General features: G+C 41.2%; 1 protein-coding gene across 1 annotated transcript in view; it reads right to left on the bottom strand.

Annotated features, from left to right (window-relative positions):
* Positions 1-333: 333 nt before the first annotated feature.
* The window catches only part of LOC129727472 (uncharacterized), a 33,508-nt gene continuing 17,561 nt past the window's right edge, over positions 334-16,280 (bottom strand). Inside the window, exons 4-5 of the mRNA XM_055685339.1 lie at positions 736-852; positions 334-680 (exon numbers count right to left, since the gene is read on the bottom strand). Of these exons, the coding sequence (XP_055541314.1) occupies positions 649-680; positions 736-852 (149 nt within the window). The 3' untranslated portion in view covers positions 334-648. The remainder of the gene's footprint in view (positions 681-735; positions 853-16,280) is intronic.

Raw genomic sequence — 16,280 nt, 5'->3', positions numbered from 1 at the left:
ACAGCCTACTTGAGTGGTGCATTTTATTCAGCAGCATCAGGGTTGCGTATAGTGTGGATTTGTTTCTAATTGTTCTACGGGAGTGTATATTTGATTTTGAATTATCCCACCTTTGGGTTTTAAGTTCTCAATAACTAATTAACAAATACATTTTAAACAAGCAAAATGAGCATAGTGCCTCAATGGTAACACATTAGATTCCTAATGTACAATTTAAAAATCTTTGACAATGGTAAAATCACTAAGAAGCTCTATGACTATGTATGTTCAGTAAAATAAAACTGTGAATAAGGCATTTTCATTAGAAAAAACTAATCCTACATGGAAAACACCTTTTTAAAACAGAATTTAAGAATATCAGTTTTATTAATTGTTACTAGTCTAGCCTAAATTAATTAAAAATGTTGACAATAGCGCTTCAAAACATAACAAAAGCCCTTCTAGCAGGCCTATTATACCTAGACGGAAAGGTCATTTGTTGTGTTGTTGCACGTAGTTATATTGTTCGAAATGTTGATACCGTAATATTATAATTATCTCCACTTAACTGGATGATTGAGTATTGCTTCATCGGAGACATTATGGATGGCAACCATCATCTTGGTATTGATATGTTTCAATGATTAGCTACTCTTGCTGGTTTAATAGTTAATTTCCTTCGCTATCACTGTCACTTTTTTCTAAAAATAAATATTCGAGGTTAATTACTATGAGCTAATGTTAATAGTGACCTACCTTTTTTGCCAGTATAGGCATGTCTCTTCAGTCTATCATACAAGTCCTCTTTCGTTCCGTATAAAGAGGCATTTGAACGCGCTAGTGAGTTCATTTTCCCATTTGTACCTTGCAAACCTTGAACAGAAAATACAATGTTGATTACAAAAGCTTTTTAAAATTTTATCGTTTAATCGTAGTGTTATTTGATAAACCAGATTGATGTCGATTGTGTTATATTGCCAAATACAGTGAATTTATCAAATTTTACCAAAGTGATAAAAATAAATAAACTTCTCAATCCTCACGCAAACTTTGATTGCGGCTTTTAAAAGAAATTTTCTTTTTCACTCTCAAAAAGACCTTATACTGTAACAAACATTTATTTCTCTACCGCACATCAATAATCAATTATTCTGAGAAACAATTGAGCCGTTGCGGAACAGAGTGGTCTAAAGAGAATTTTTTTCAAAAATGAGTTTTTTACATAAACCGCATCTACTCAAGAAGCTGAAGTTAGAAGACTAAAAAAATTTCGAGAAATCGAACTTTAAAGCTGATTTATACCATGTTGATTTCATCCGAAACAGAATGGCCATTTTGTTTCGGAACAGAGTGGTCCATGTACATAAATCGAGGTAATACCATCATGTAACATGTGACATGTAACATATTACATGTGATATGTAACTTATCACTTGCCCTGTAACATGTTACACGTGATTTGTAACATGCTACACGTAATGTAACATGTCAAATATCATGTAATATGTAACATGTTGTGTTACATGTAATGTTACACGTCACATGTTACATGTGACATGTCATGTACATCATATATCATGTGACACTAGCCATTTTATAAGAGTTAACATCATTTTTATTTATGTTTCTGTACATGGACCACTCTGTTCCCAAACGATACGAGGATTCCAGTGAAATATATATGAAGTCAGAGTGGTCTATCTACATTGGTATGGTAAAATCACTTATTTCGCCAAAAAATTGTAATTTCATGTATTCATGTCGAGCGTGACGATCGCGCAGTAACGAATGCCCCTCCTTTTGCGTTGGATTGCAACCTCAGCCGTTCTGGTGACGGAGAGAATTGCTTCCACCGTGGATCTGCCTTTTCGAAAACCGAACTGGTTTCTTGGTAGACCGTTCTCACTTTTCGTATATTTCACCAGTCTATTGAGGATTACCCTCTCAAGCACCTTGCCCGCCGTGTCCAGCAGGCAGATAGGTCTGTATGCCGATGGGTCACCTGCTGGTTTCCCAACCTTCGGCAACAGCACCAGCCTGTGGCGCTTCCACACGTCCTGGAAGAGGCAGTCGTCAAGGCATTTCTGCATGACCGCCCTGAACAACCCGGGGGCTTCTTTGATAGCCGTCTTGATGGCCAAGTTCGGGATTCCGTCTGGTCCCGGTGCCTTGCCTACCTTCTTGGAGTTTGCGATCTCGATCAATTCATCTTCTGTCACCCTTACCGCATCGTCTGCCTCTGCACGGCTGCCGTCACTCACGGTTGGTCAGCCGGAGTCCAGGGACTTGGTTCGTGGCTTGGGAAGAGGCCCTGAATGATCGTTTCTAGCATCGCTGGTGATTGTTCAGCCGGGGCTAGCGTACCTCTAGTCTTGGTCATAACGATCCTGTAGGCGTCACCCCACGGGTTCGAATTGGCACTGGTACAGAGTCGTTCGAAACAGGTTCGTTTACTGGCTCTGATTGCGCTTTTAAGCGTTGCCTTAGCGGATCTGAGTGCGGCACCGCGTTCCGCTCGTTGCTCGTCGGAACGCGCGCGTTGCATCCTCCGTCTTGCACGGAGGCATGCACTGCGTAGGCCTGCTATCGTTTCGCTCCACCAGTATGTCGGTGGTCTACCCTCTCTAGGCGGACGAGACCTAGGCATCGTGGCGTCGCACGCCCATGACAGTATCGAATTTAGATGATCCACACCCGGGAGTGGGTCATCCCCTTCGTGCTTCCATATAATTGCCTGCCCAAAAACACCTGCATCGAAATGCAAAGTTTTCCAACCGTAGAAGGATGGAATATTGGCCCTACTCGCTGCTTGCTTCCGCACGCCTACCTCATAGTGGACCGATTAGTGGTCGCTATTCGTGTAGCTGTCGTCTACCCTCCAGTTCGTGATCAGTCCCGGACTGCAGAACATCACATCGATAATCGATTCCGCACCATTCCTACTGTAGGTGCATTTCGTACCAACGTTAGCCAAGTCTAAGTTGAGCTTTGCCAAAGCTTCCAACAAGACCTGGCCCCTCTGGTTTGTACAGTGACTTCCCCACTCGACAGCCCGAGCGTTGAAGTCACCCGCAACCACTAACGGCCATAGGCCCGTCAGTTACACGGTTGCTTGATCGACCATCTGTGTGAACGTTTCGGTAGATCAACTTGGCGAAGCATAGCAACTGCAGTAGAATACTCCATCCACTTTGGCTATAACGTACCCTTCTCTGGAGTTCGACACAATCTCCTGAACCGGGGACCTGCCTCTCGTTCAAATGGCCGTCTTCCCAGACTTGTCCGATACCCAGTTACCGTTTCCGGTTGGGATGCGGTATGGGTCCGAGACGATGGCCACGTCCGACAACGACTCAACAGCTGCTTGGTGTAGCAACTGCTGCGCCGCATAGCAGTGGTTCAGGTTTAATTGTATCACCCCCAGACCTGCGGTTTAGTAGCCGGCCGTGCAGCCGGACACTTGGGGCCCTCAATGGCGTGTTTGGCGTCCCGTTTACCGGTGCATACCAGACACCTGGGAGGTGCACCGCAGTCCCGTGCCTTGTGGCCTGCGCCACCGCAGCGGCGGCATAAATTGGACCTGTCGGGCCCTTTGCACGACCAGGATTTATGCCCCCGCTCAAAGCACCTGAAGCAAACGTCAGGTTGTTGGAAGGTGCCCAGAGGGCAGACCGACCAACCCACCTTCAACGTGGCCTTCTTCAGGGCCTTGTTACCCTCCGCTAGTGGAAGCTTTATGGTAGCAACCTGGGTGCCGGCCGGGCTCCTGCGGAGACGAACTGCCTCCGCGGTCACTACCACTCCACACTCTCGCTCAAAGGCTTGTGCTATGTCTCACCCTTCGGTGATCTTGTCCAGGTTTTTAAGCTGGAGAGTCACTTCAGGAGTGAGGGCTCGGATTTGAATCTCCTCGCCTAGCACTTCCTGGGCCGTCTTTTTATAGGCACAGCCCTTACCCTTTGCCTCTTTGCGGAGTTCGAGGATCATCTCGCCGGTGCGTGACCGACGAATTGACCTGACATCCGCGTCGAGGTCTTTGAGCTTTGACTTGCCTCTCATGGCCTTTAAGACTTCAGCGTATTTAGACGCATCCGTCTTGAAAATGAGCGCGTCACCCTTGCTCCGTCTGTTCACCCCTTGCGGCTTCTTATTGCGGCGCCGCGCTTCGAGCGTCGTTCCTGCTTCTGCCGCTTTTTGTCCACCACGGTGGTCCAACCCGTGGCTCCACCGTTTGTCGGTTCTTCGCTCGGCTGGACTGACGAGCCAGCTTCCTGGCTGTCTCCGAACAAACGCCTTCGTTGCTTCCTGGGGGCCGATTCCCCCGGGGAGCCTTTCGCACGTTTGCCAGTCGGTTCGGTTGAACAGACTTCGGCAAACGATGCTGCAGCTGTTTGTGTGTATTTAGACACAGCTGCAGCATTCCCTTTTTTAGGCTGGTTAAGCCTTGCCTCCAGCGCGAGTGCCTTGCTTTTGGCATCGTTAGCCCGTTTAAGGGCTTGCGAAAACTCGGATTTCGCGCTGCAAATATTCATGCGTAGCAACAGAAGACATTGCTTCAAATCTTTCGATATGTTGCTACGTTCCTTCGTGAACTTGAGTATTTCATCACCGCCTCTACGCTCGGGAACTTGTTCATGTGGCTTTCTACCGCAGAGAGTAGCATAGCCCCAGAAATCTGTTCCCGCTCCTTGGCGGTTTTAGGTGTTTCCACCTTGCCGCCAGTCTTCGCCGTTCCGGTTAGTGCTGGCTTAGGCGTGGCCGCCTTTGCCCCAATTCAGAACTTTACTGTCGGTGTCGCAAAAGGTGTACCAACCTGTGCGCCGCCTTTACCGGCATCCGCCAGTCTCGATGGAGATGCCCTGTGGTCACACAGCGCGTGCATGGCCTCGACGGTCGCCAGGCGTCGACCCGTGGGGGCCTGCAGCTCGGCCAGCCCACTGAAGCCTGCCGTGTTTTATCCGCTTGACTATATCCGCTAATTTGTATACCTGATACATTTCATGGTTCGTCTGCGTCTGCGCCAAACACCATTTTCTAGTTTGCCGCCGAAGATTGAAAGCAAAATTCTACGCTCAAAAACACCAAGAGCTCGCCGATCAGCCTCTTTCAGCGTCCATGATTCATGGCCGTAGAGAGCCACCGGAAGAATCAGTGTTTTATAGAGTGCAAGTTTAGTACGGATTTGCAGACTGCGGGACGTTAGCTGGTTACGTAATACGTAAAAGGCCCTGTTTGTGGCTACTATCCGCCTCTTTATCTCACGGCTAACCTCGTTGTCACATGTCACTAATGTTCCCAGGTAAATAAATTCGTCGACTACTTCAAATGTTTCCACATCTAGCACCACCGCAGCACCAACCTCCGACGGACTACCATGCACTCTGCCAGCCACCATGTATATCGTTTTGGCAGAGTTTATGACAAGCACTAATCTCGCAGTTTCCCTCCTGAGAGGTCCGAAGGCCTCTTCCACTGCTCTACGATTAATACCAATAATGTCGATATCATCCGCAAAACCTAGGAGCATGTGCGACTTCGCAATGATGGTGCCGCTTCTCTGCACACCAGCCCTCCGTATAGCACCTTCCAATGCGATGTTGAACAATAAGTTCGAAAACCCGTCACCCTGCTTCAAATCATCTAACGTCACCAAAGAGTCCGATATCTCACTGGCTTTCTTGACGCTTGATATAGAACCTTTAAGGGTGGCACGTATCAGCCTAATTAGTTTTATTGGGAAGCCATGTTCGAGCATAATCTGCCATAACTAATTTTTCTTACCTGAATCGTACGCTGCCCTGAAGTCTATGAACAGATGGCGCGTCTGCATGTTGAATTCTCGAAATTTATCGAGGATTTGTCGCAAGGTAAACATTTGGTCCGTCGTTGAGCGTCCCCCTCGAAAACCGCATTGGTACTCGCCAACAAAGGTCTCCTGCAACGGCTTCAGTCTGTGTAACAGGATGCGGGAGAGAATTTTGTACACGGTATTGAGAAGAGTTATGCCCAGTGTTGCGACGCTCGCACTCTTTTAACCTGTACTATTCACACGCGAACATTCCTTTGTACCACCACACACGCATGAGTGTTATCATACCGATTCCTACCACATATCTTCGCCCGCACGGCAGCGTTGCTTCGAGAACGGTTGGTAGCCAATCAGCCATCGTTTGCATTCGCATACTCGTACTCGCAGATGGTACTTTATTCACGAGTGCTCACCATCATGCCACGGTAAAACAAAGACGATGTATTGACGAGAGTGCGAGTTGGATTTTATGCACACGAGGCGCTAGGTGCTACGGGAACAAATAATGCGATAGTGATTTGCTTTCCACACACCACACACCAATCGTATCCGTCATTGGGTTGATGGCATGAAATAATATTTCATTCAGGAGTACGCTACCAGATGTGCAGATTTGTCTGCGAAATGCAGATTTAAAGAGATCGTTTGCTGATTGATACAAATATCCATCAGTATTGGGTGAAACTTGAGAACTCGGAACTAGAATTGTTTGCACTCTTCAACGTCGCTCTCTCTACGGTATCTACTTTAGTGCCTATAGAGAGAGAGAATTTTCCGGATAAGTCCACGAATTAACCTCGTTTCGTACAAGGTTGGACACAACCAATATCGATAACTTAATGGAAATGTGTTCTGGACCGATTAAAATCCTGACAAAGTTTCTCTTTTAACTTGTTATGCAACGATACATTTAAGTAAATGTTTATGTTACAAATGTTCCTATGGTTTGAATTTATGCGATTAAAACATTGTTTTAGTTCTGTAACGTTTCGTCTTTTTTGGCCGACATTGAAGGACATGTTGAGCCCGGTTTGCTACGAGCTAGACATTTCATAATTTTTTCTAAGCAAATAATTAAAACGATTGTTTTGATACCTTTCTTTATATTTTTACAAACGCACTCATTTTTATGAGTCGAATATGGGTTAAGTGTGTCAGTTGATGGGCAAATGTGTGTTGATATCTGTTTTATTTATTTAGGTTTAGGAATCACATTGAATGTTTTATAGTGTTAGCGAATATTATCAAAGAACTTTCGAAAAACTGTTTGTTAGAAGAGTAACTATTTTTAACAATTATTCCATTGAACCGTATTAGCACAGACACCTGAAACTTAAATAGTTTTCATATTTAAAATAATTGAATAATTAAACGTCATCAATTCGATGTTTTGGACCTGAACAAATACCGGTACTGTGCATGAAAAAATGATAACTGTAAAATGATGGCATATGACATGATGAACTGACAAATTTTGCACACCCTTTCCTGTACCTATAAATTCAATTTGGAGCCGACTTTCGTAGCTCACATATGTATTTATATACAGTAGTGTATTTTAAATACATATCAAAATACTAATATCGTTGGAAATTTAAAAAAAAAATATATAAAACACACAAAATTTCGGATTCGAAACTGCCGTGTAAATTGAAATTTATAACTGTACTACGATCCCCAAGTTGTGGGTCACAACATAATGACAACTCCGAACTGCTTTTCAGTCAAATGAAAAAAAAAACACAATACTGATTTCAAGGAGACTATAATAGCGCTAACAGTATTGTTTTGTTTTATATAAAATGCATCAAATGTTAAGCGGGTATTACTCGAAGTAAATATATGCTTGAAATGATGATTGATATTAGTTTGCCCGTGTAATATCAAAATATTTGCTGGAATTTTTTGTTAAAAAATATTTGCCGTTGTATGTCTTATGTCGTTCTATGCTAGTGATACAACTCAGCGAATATTTGCTTGAATTTTTTTTGTTCATGCTGAAATTTGGTATGAGCAAAAAACAGCAAATGGATGTGAATGTGTTATTCCACCTCAAATGTTTTGATTCTCGCGCACGGCGCAAGGATCAGCCACTCGCGAAATACTTCTTTCCTTTGTGAACTGTTCGTAGCGGCCGGCAGAAGAGTGAGAGTAAGGGGACATATTTCTCATATTCACATGGGAATGAATAGGACACAGCTGCTTCTCACTCTCTTAGCAACACTGGTTATGCCCCGATAATTGCTACAGTTCAGGCGATGACCTTCTTATGTAGGTCGGGCATATGAGTCCGAGGGCAATTTTCCATCAGACCACACTCTCAGCATGATCCGATGGATGGCACGATACAGCTGTTCGCTCCCGACTTTGAAGAGTTCGGCGGGAATGCCGTCCTTCCCGGCTGCCTTGCAGTTTCTCAGCTCTTTCACTGCTTTCTTCACCTTCGACTCCACCGTTTCCCTCACCATTCAACAGCACACTGAAGTGTTCCTTCCAACGCCTGGCCATCTCTGTTTTATCGGTTATCAGGTTCCCCTCTCTACGTCAACGTTCGGTCCTCTGAACGACCTCACGTCTGTAACGTCTGAAAAGTGCCGTCCATCAATCAGAACGTGGTCAATTTGAGAGCAAAGCTCTTTATTCGGGCGCATCCGGGTGTGCTCACGTATGTTCCGGCGTGCAAAATGAGTGCTACAAATAGCCATCCCCCTAGCTGCTGCGAAATTAACAAGCCTCAGGCCATTGTCGTTCGTAGTAGAGTGGAAGCTTTCCCTACCAGTTACGGGGCGGAAGAAGTCTTCCTGCCCAACCTGTGCATTTGCATCTCCGATGACAATCTTTATAACGTGTCCTGGGCACTCATTGTATGTCTTTTCTAGGAGCTCATAGAAATCCTCCTTTTCGTCATCGGGTTTCTCGTTGGTCGGTGCGTACACATTTATTAGGCTGTAGTTAAAAAATTTGCCCTTAATTCTCAACACGCATATACAGTCACTGATCGGCCTCCATCTAATGACACGCTTCATCTGTTCTCCAATTAGCACGAAACCGAAGCCTCTTTCTACTTTCACGCCGCCGCTATAGTAGATGTGGTACCTAAATTAAGTGTCCGCAATAGGATCTACTGCCCGGAGTCATGTACACTGGGATCTTTTTTACGCGGTTGGTTGTACCGCGTTGAAAAAATCCTCGTATAAAAAAACGCGTAATTTGAAAAAATCGCGTATAAAAACTCCATTCAATAAAAAGATCCGATTAAAAATAATAGCCCGTGAGTAAATATTAACTCAAAAAAAGTTATAAAAATGGTAACAAAACACACAAAATGAGTTTATAGTGCTTCCAAAATGAAAATTCATTCGAGAACAAGACAATTACTTTTTTATAATGATTTTGCCATATTTTTAAGCCTTCGTTCCTTAATCGGAAGTTAATCGCAACGATATTTGTATCGTTATAAAATTATTAAGGTTTTTTTTATTCCTTTTTTCCGAATCAACTGAAATTGCCTATTATTTGAAAAGAATAGCAATTATATTAAAAATATGCATTATTTAGATTGATATAACAGAAAATCTTATTGTCATGAACCATACGATGATTTTTTTACTTTATTAGATTTATTTATACTAAGCTTATTTGATACCACTTGAAAATATTCTTCCAAATAGCATAAAAATAATCCGCGTAATTGTAAAAAAAGTGTAAACATGTCAAGACACTCGCGAGTACACTCCTACGAGCGATTCTTTTACTTCGTTTCGGTAAACGGGATAAATAAATACACTAAGGTCGTTTTTTACGCGGGGGATGCGTTCCAAATTTGAATGGGCCCGCCTAAAAAACGACTTTTTTGAGTTGCAAATATAACAAAGAAAACCATCCTAAAACGTTAAAACCTCGTTCGAATATGATAGTGGCCAATCCAGAGACCAAAATTCAATGTTTTAAATTTTGAGTATTTACACCAAAAATTGTGAATTTTTTTGAAAACTGATATATGATCACTCGTGACCTAAAACGGAAAGCGCGATTGAAATGAGGTCGATATCTTGTACCGTTTTTGAGTAATGAAGAAAAGCAGCCCGCGTAAAAAGCGACCTCACTGTATCCGGATGCACGTTCTAGCATGCGATTGTATACAAGTATACAAGCAACTCCCGGCTGTCGATGCGAAAAGCAAAATTGTTTGGTTGTTCATAAGCAATTGACAAATCGCAAACGTGGGTAGAAGATTTTTTCGTTTGCCAGCACATATTTTTAGGCACTCCAAGGCGAGTACTTTCAGTATAGTGCTCCTACTCGTGTTTTTTTTACTCGCGTGATCCTATATAGAACGCCGAGTAGAAAGGTAAACGAGTTTTTTCGTGCGAGGGCATATTAGCTGTCGCTCCGGTAGGCTCGTATTAAAATATCTCAAAAGTGTCTGTGCAAGAAATTGGAGAAGCGCAGCATATATCCCTTTCTCAAGAATATACAGGAAAGAGGAGAGCGGTTTTGATCCTCGTTTGTAACTCTGCAGTCAATTGGATTCATATCTCATAGCTCTCCTCCACAGTCACCGGAGGGACGATGCTGATCACCAGTTCTGTACACAAAACGTCCATCAGCAAGAGGCAATTTGTCGTCAACAGACGACTGCAGCGACGAACAGTGCACACGCGGTGACGCAATGCATGGTGACCTTGAAAGCGAGTTAATTACTGGTCGGCACTATCGATCGAAATAAAAATTGCGACCGAACACGACGAGAGTTCAACTCGGAATGAATGCTTGAAATTCTCCTGATCCAAATGGTGTGATACAGTGACCAAATGACAGCAGAGGACTTCAAGTGAGATAATATAGTGATCGAAGGCATAGCGGGTCATTAAACTCTGAACTTTTGGTTTGCTTCATCAATCACAAACTGCTGATCGATAAGATAGTTCAGAGTCAAAATAAACGTCAAGATCATTCACGACTTCCACACACTCCAACGTATGACCAACAACAATATCGCACGCTTAGCCTTGGGGCTAATAGCGATCTCGATCAACTAGATTAGTTGAGAGAATTCGTTATCGATATTGTTTTTGGCACATTTTGTATGTGTAGGATAAGTACAACGATACACCGTGCCCCAGTGCTGAGTCGATGACGTATGACCAGCGATCTTGTAATTGGACCAGTGGGTTTCACGGCTCGATTCAGGATGATTTTAACAATACAACACTAGCAAATGGAACATATTTCAACGACAAATAGGGATATATCTCAGCGAGAAAAAGGCTACCCTATGTATTTGTGCATACACTCCAGTAAAAATATTCTAGTTCAAAAACCTTTGGATGTCTTAACAAACTTTCTAGGAAGGAAAAACTAAAAAATTTAGTTTAAAATTTTTCGAGTAAATAAAATATATTGATTTTTTTTTTGGTTTTTTTTGGTGAAAACTACGCAACACACTTAAGTTTTGGTTTAGGATCAAAAAATTAAAAAAAAACGAATTTTCTCGAATAAAAAACAGACACTTTCAAGCCATCGACTGCTACAGGTGTTAATCTTGATTAATTTGATATTTATTAAAATAACAATAAATAAATTAATAGTTATAAACAACTGGAATCGATTTTTGGTATCATCTGTTTTTGATAAATGAAAAATCCTTTATGTGAACAAAAAAAAAAGAAAAATCCTGAAAACTCTCCTTTAAATAAGTTTTCAAGGTTTATATATATATATATATATATATATATATATATATATATATATATATATATATATATATATATATATATATATATATATATATATATATATATATATATATATATATATATATTCCTTGCTTCTGCGTTTGCTTACGAAAAGAATTATTAAGTCTTTAAAAAGTTATCTCTGCTAGGGACACCAACATTCACAGGGATGGTTAAAATACTATAATCTTCCATTTTTTCCAGTTTGAGCTCTAGGGTGATTTTGTGTTGCCAGTGTACTTGTACTTAGGGTGATTTTGTGTTACCAGTGTACTTGTACTTCGAAAGTGCTTGTTATCTCTACAAGGTTGCCGAAAATGATTTCGCGTAACCTTTCATGTACACATATTAGTGTTTCGGTACATTACAGGATTTTGGCCGAAACTACTAAATCTAATAAACCTCGAACAAATTTTCTATTGACCACTTCAAGAGTTTAGAGTGGTTGGTGAATACGATACGATACGAGTAACATTAGCGAGGTAGTGTTCCCGACCCCCGGTGGAAACTTCAGTTCTATGCTGACTGGGAAGGGAGGTTGCACCCAGCTGTATCTCCATGTTTATGGCAGCGTCTGACCGGGAGCGGGCGGCTGAATCACAAAATCATAAAATGCCGTGTCTTGCCAGCTGTATTTGAGACGGCAGCTCCGTCGCGAGACTAGGTATCGCGGCCCTAGTTAAAAGGCATGCCGGATATGAATTACTACGATCAATCCAGGTAATAATACAGAACAGAATATATCTTTCTTATATTACTGACTATAAGGCAAGTCAACAATTTTTCAACTTTTATTTTAGCAGCAAAAGTGACGATAGAAAAATGAACTAAATGGAGGAATAGGATATACGCAATTTTAAAAAATGTGTGCAGTGGGTGAGACGCAAACTCACAACTTTTATTGTCCGGTCAGATGCGTTTCCGTTACATTACCACAGGACGTACAGTCATGGCGAAAATGATAATTACACTAGCAGTTTTAGTTAATTATCCATTTGCGCACTGATTTTAGTTGTTATATGATGTTGTGTTACATCATAACGATCTGCAGACATTCTGGAAGTTTTTTGCGTGAGTTAGTGTTTTAAAGGTGCCGAAAAGAGTAAATACACTATAACAGCGGTTCTCAACCTGTGGTACGCGTACCCCTGGGGGTACTCGAAAGCCTTCAGGGGGTACGCGAAAGTAAAATCAGTAATGGCGGACATATCAATTTTTCTTTAAAATACGTCATTTGTTTTTCAATTTTGCTCTTCAAACATGACTGTAGCAATCAAACAAACCATGGTTCACTTTGAAACCTCAACAAGACTACCACAACATGATCTACCAGTACTCTCTCTCACTCTGTGAAAACATTCAAGCCAGGGGGTACAATCGATATGAAAAATATCACCAAGGGGTACGCGAACAAAAAAAGGTTGAGAACCGCTGCGCTGTAAGAATATATACAAAGCATTCCAAACAAGCTTTATTTCTCTACATATCATTAGCAAAGTGACTTTTTACGTTACAAAACTCACTTTCAATATTTTGTGGCTTGTCAGTTGTTTTGTAAAACCATATTCAATCTACATGGTATGTTTACCACCAGGCCTTCACGAGTAGAAGCTGGAATAGCATTCACGCTGCCTGTACGACGTGACATAAGTCTGTTTTATTATTTGGATGATGTTCTGCAATATAGACCTTCACAATCTTCCATAGAATTTCTAGAGGATTAACTCACGACCCGTTGATTAACGGACCGGCGCCAACGGCTTCACTTCCTCATGCGATGGAAGGCGTGATGCCAGAGATTTTTCGCCTCAGAAAATCTCCCGGTGTCGGCTAGGATTGAATCTAGACCAGTTGGGTTGGTTGTGAGTGGATCACGCCACCTCACAACCATCGACACCTATGTCGGCGGTGGGATTCGAACCCAGGCGTCGAGCGTGGTTGGCGGAGACGTTACCAACCACGCTAGGCCCCCGCTGTATAAAGGATTTTGAATTAGGATAAAATTTGGCGCTGGCCACACTCATAATTTTATATTTTTGTTTGAAAATCATTTTCGTGTTTTCAATACTGTTTGTTCAGGATCGTTAAACTGCTAAAAGATCCAGCAAAGTGCCATGTTTTTCTCGGCATTCGGAAGCAAAATCGACCGCCTTAGTACCCAGGAAACTTTACTCTACTTTAAAAGTGACACATTTTGGCAAGAACTGAATTTTCTAGAAAGTTCTTAGACTAGGGTGCAACTAAATGGCACATCGTGTTTTGGTCGGATGGGTCGAAATTTAACCATTTTGGTCCAAACGGTCAGCAGTTGGTTAGAGGTCCAATAAATACTGCCTTCAACGCACAATTCACCAAGAAAGCAATAAATTTTGGAAGTGACCACAAAATGGTGTGGTGCCGTTTTTCTGATGCTGTTGTGGAACCCATTCATTTTATAACATAGACTATGAATACTAACGACTATGTAGATATTTTACATAGCAAGATGCTTCCGTGTGTCAAAGAAAACATGCCTCTTCGTTGGATCTTTATACAGGGTAACGATCTTAAACATACAGTATTCAAAATTTGAAGATGGTTTTTAGAGGAAAATTTAAAATTGTTGGATTGGCCAGCACAGTCTCCTAATTCAAACCGTATCAAAAATCTATGGAAGATTGTTAAGTCCTACATGACAAAGCATCATCCAAAGAATAAAACAGACTTAGGGTAGGGAACATATTCTAAGCAGCTTTAGGAACCGCCTGTGTATTGAGACGAAAGACTCGAAATGTGTTGGGTGAAATTCAAACAGAAGTATATCAATCTGTTCTCTATCTTTTTCTCTGTTAGACCTTGTTTTCAGATTGTAAAACTATGTTAGCAAACTTTAACAATAATCAATTAAAGTTACCAATCGAGGGACACTATTCCAATCACTCCGAACCTATTTTAAGCAGTTTCCATCTGTTTTGCAGGCGTTTTTTTTTCAGCACCCGAAGTGGCTCCTGAATGGCTGCAATATAGGTCGATTTGTTTAGAATGATGTTTGTTCAAATATTTCTTTGTGATTAACGGTATTTCTTTCATTCGCAAGATAGCTAGACAATCAAAGTTTTCGTTTCCATAATTGGAATTGTCGATATTGATCAAAATTCAGGAGTTTAAGGCATGCTTGCTTCGACTGATTAGAATTGGCGCTACTGCTTAAGTCGTTCCTTACCCTATGTCACGTCGTACAGGCAGCGTGAAATGCTATTCCAGCTCCTACTCGTGAAAACCTGATGGTAAACATACCATGAAGATTGAATATGGTTTTACAAAACAAATGACAAGCCACAAAAAAATTAAAAGTGAGTTTTGTAACGTGAAAAGTCACTTTGCTAACGATATGTAGAGAAATAAAGCTTATTTGGAATTATTTATTATTTTCGCCATTACTGTATAACTCGGCCTGTCTAATAAGCTATTTTGTATCGCTTGCACACTTTTCGCACGCCATGCATTTACTCAGCAGATAGTAGGGTGATTGATCGTGGTTCGCGCTATGCAAAAATTGATCCTGTTTCGTACCAATTATTCGATCATCGAGATTTTAAATTAAATTAATTTTCTAAGATTCTTCTATTTTTTAACAATATTTACCTTTGATTTTTGAAACAAAAAAAAACTACTTCAACTAACCTGATAGTTAAACTAATAAAAGATGTAAATTTGACTGCCTATGTCTCCACCGAAGCAGTCTATTTAAACTTCTCTGCAGGATTTTAGCCCATGATGTAAAAATTCAAATTAATTTTTAAAACATCGATCCATTCATATATTACCAGTATTGAAACTTTTTATCATAGAAAAAAATCTCCGAATGTGAACTATTTTAATAGAACTATACTAGTTTTTTGATCCTGGTTCGCACTGCAAATGCTCATAATTCGCCCTAGTAGTTCAACGAAATCACCGCTAGAGGCAGTGCGCATTGTTTATTTTAACCCTACGCGTCTCAGCAAAAACGTCGTGAAACAATCGAAACAAACTGTCGAAATTTTCTATAAAACATAGGAATTGGACGAAAAACAACAATTCAACTAGCAAAGTAAATTAACTATGATTTTCTGGTCATAAAAATACATGAGTCCCTTTTACAATAAAACTGGCATGAAGAACGTCCAACGAGACTTCTCTGGCAGATTACAAGCGGCGATATTTGACAGGAGGAACAAGGCTACACACAAGCACAGATAAATAAGTATGCCACTTTTCAAAAACGGAATTACTTATAATAGTGCAATTCCACAAAAAAACGGGCAACCAATTTCATCGACCATTTTTGATTTGGCTGAAACTTTGCATAGTCGTTTTCATGGGCAAGAGGTGCCATTTTTTGCTATTGGTTTAATTGGTTTCTGAAACAAGACTCATTTTTGAGAAGCTATTTAAAAATGTTATTTTGGGAGGGTATTGATGATTACTTGTGTGAGCCAAAACAGTTTGTTTGTTCGGTGTGACATCTTCAGCAAAGTTATAGATAATAATTTGGTCTCTCCCAATTTGTCTCTCGTAAATAAATATGACGCGAACCACGATCAACATGACACGAACCAGGGTCAGAATTTCGCTTGCATTAAAACTCACATCATTAATGTTTTCTAGACGTTAGGTGTTTTTCGAGTCAACAAATTCAATCGTCCACAGATATTTTTTCTATTCAATCTAAATTTGAGTTTAAAAGTATTGCTGTTTTAGAAAAATCTTGCATTCATTCCTAGGATGCCGTG

This window comes from Wyeomyia smithii, chromosome 3 (genome assembly GCF_029784165.1).
Source record: "Wyeomyia smithii strain HCP4-BCI-WySm-NY-G18 chromosome 3, ASM2978416v1, whole genome shotgun sequence".
NCBI lineage: Eukaryota > Metazoa > Arthropoda > Insecta > Diptera > Culicidae > Wyeomyia > Wyeomyia smithii.
Note: the sequence above shows the minus strand (reverse complement) of the source record. Positions and strands in the feature narration are given on the sequence as shown.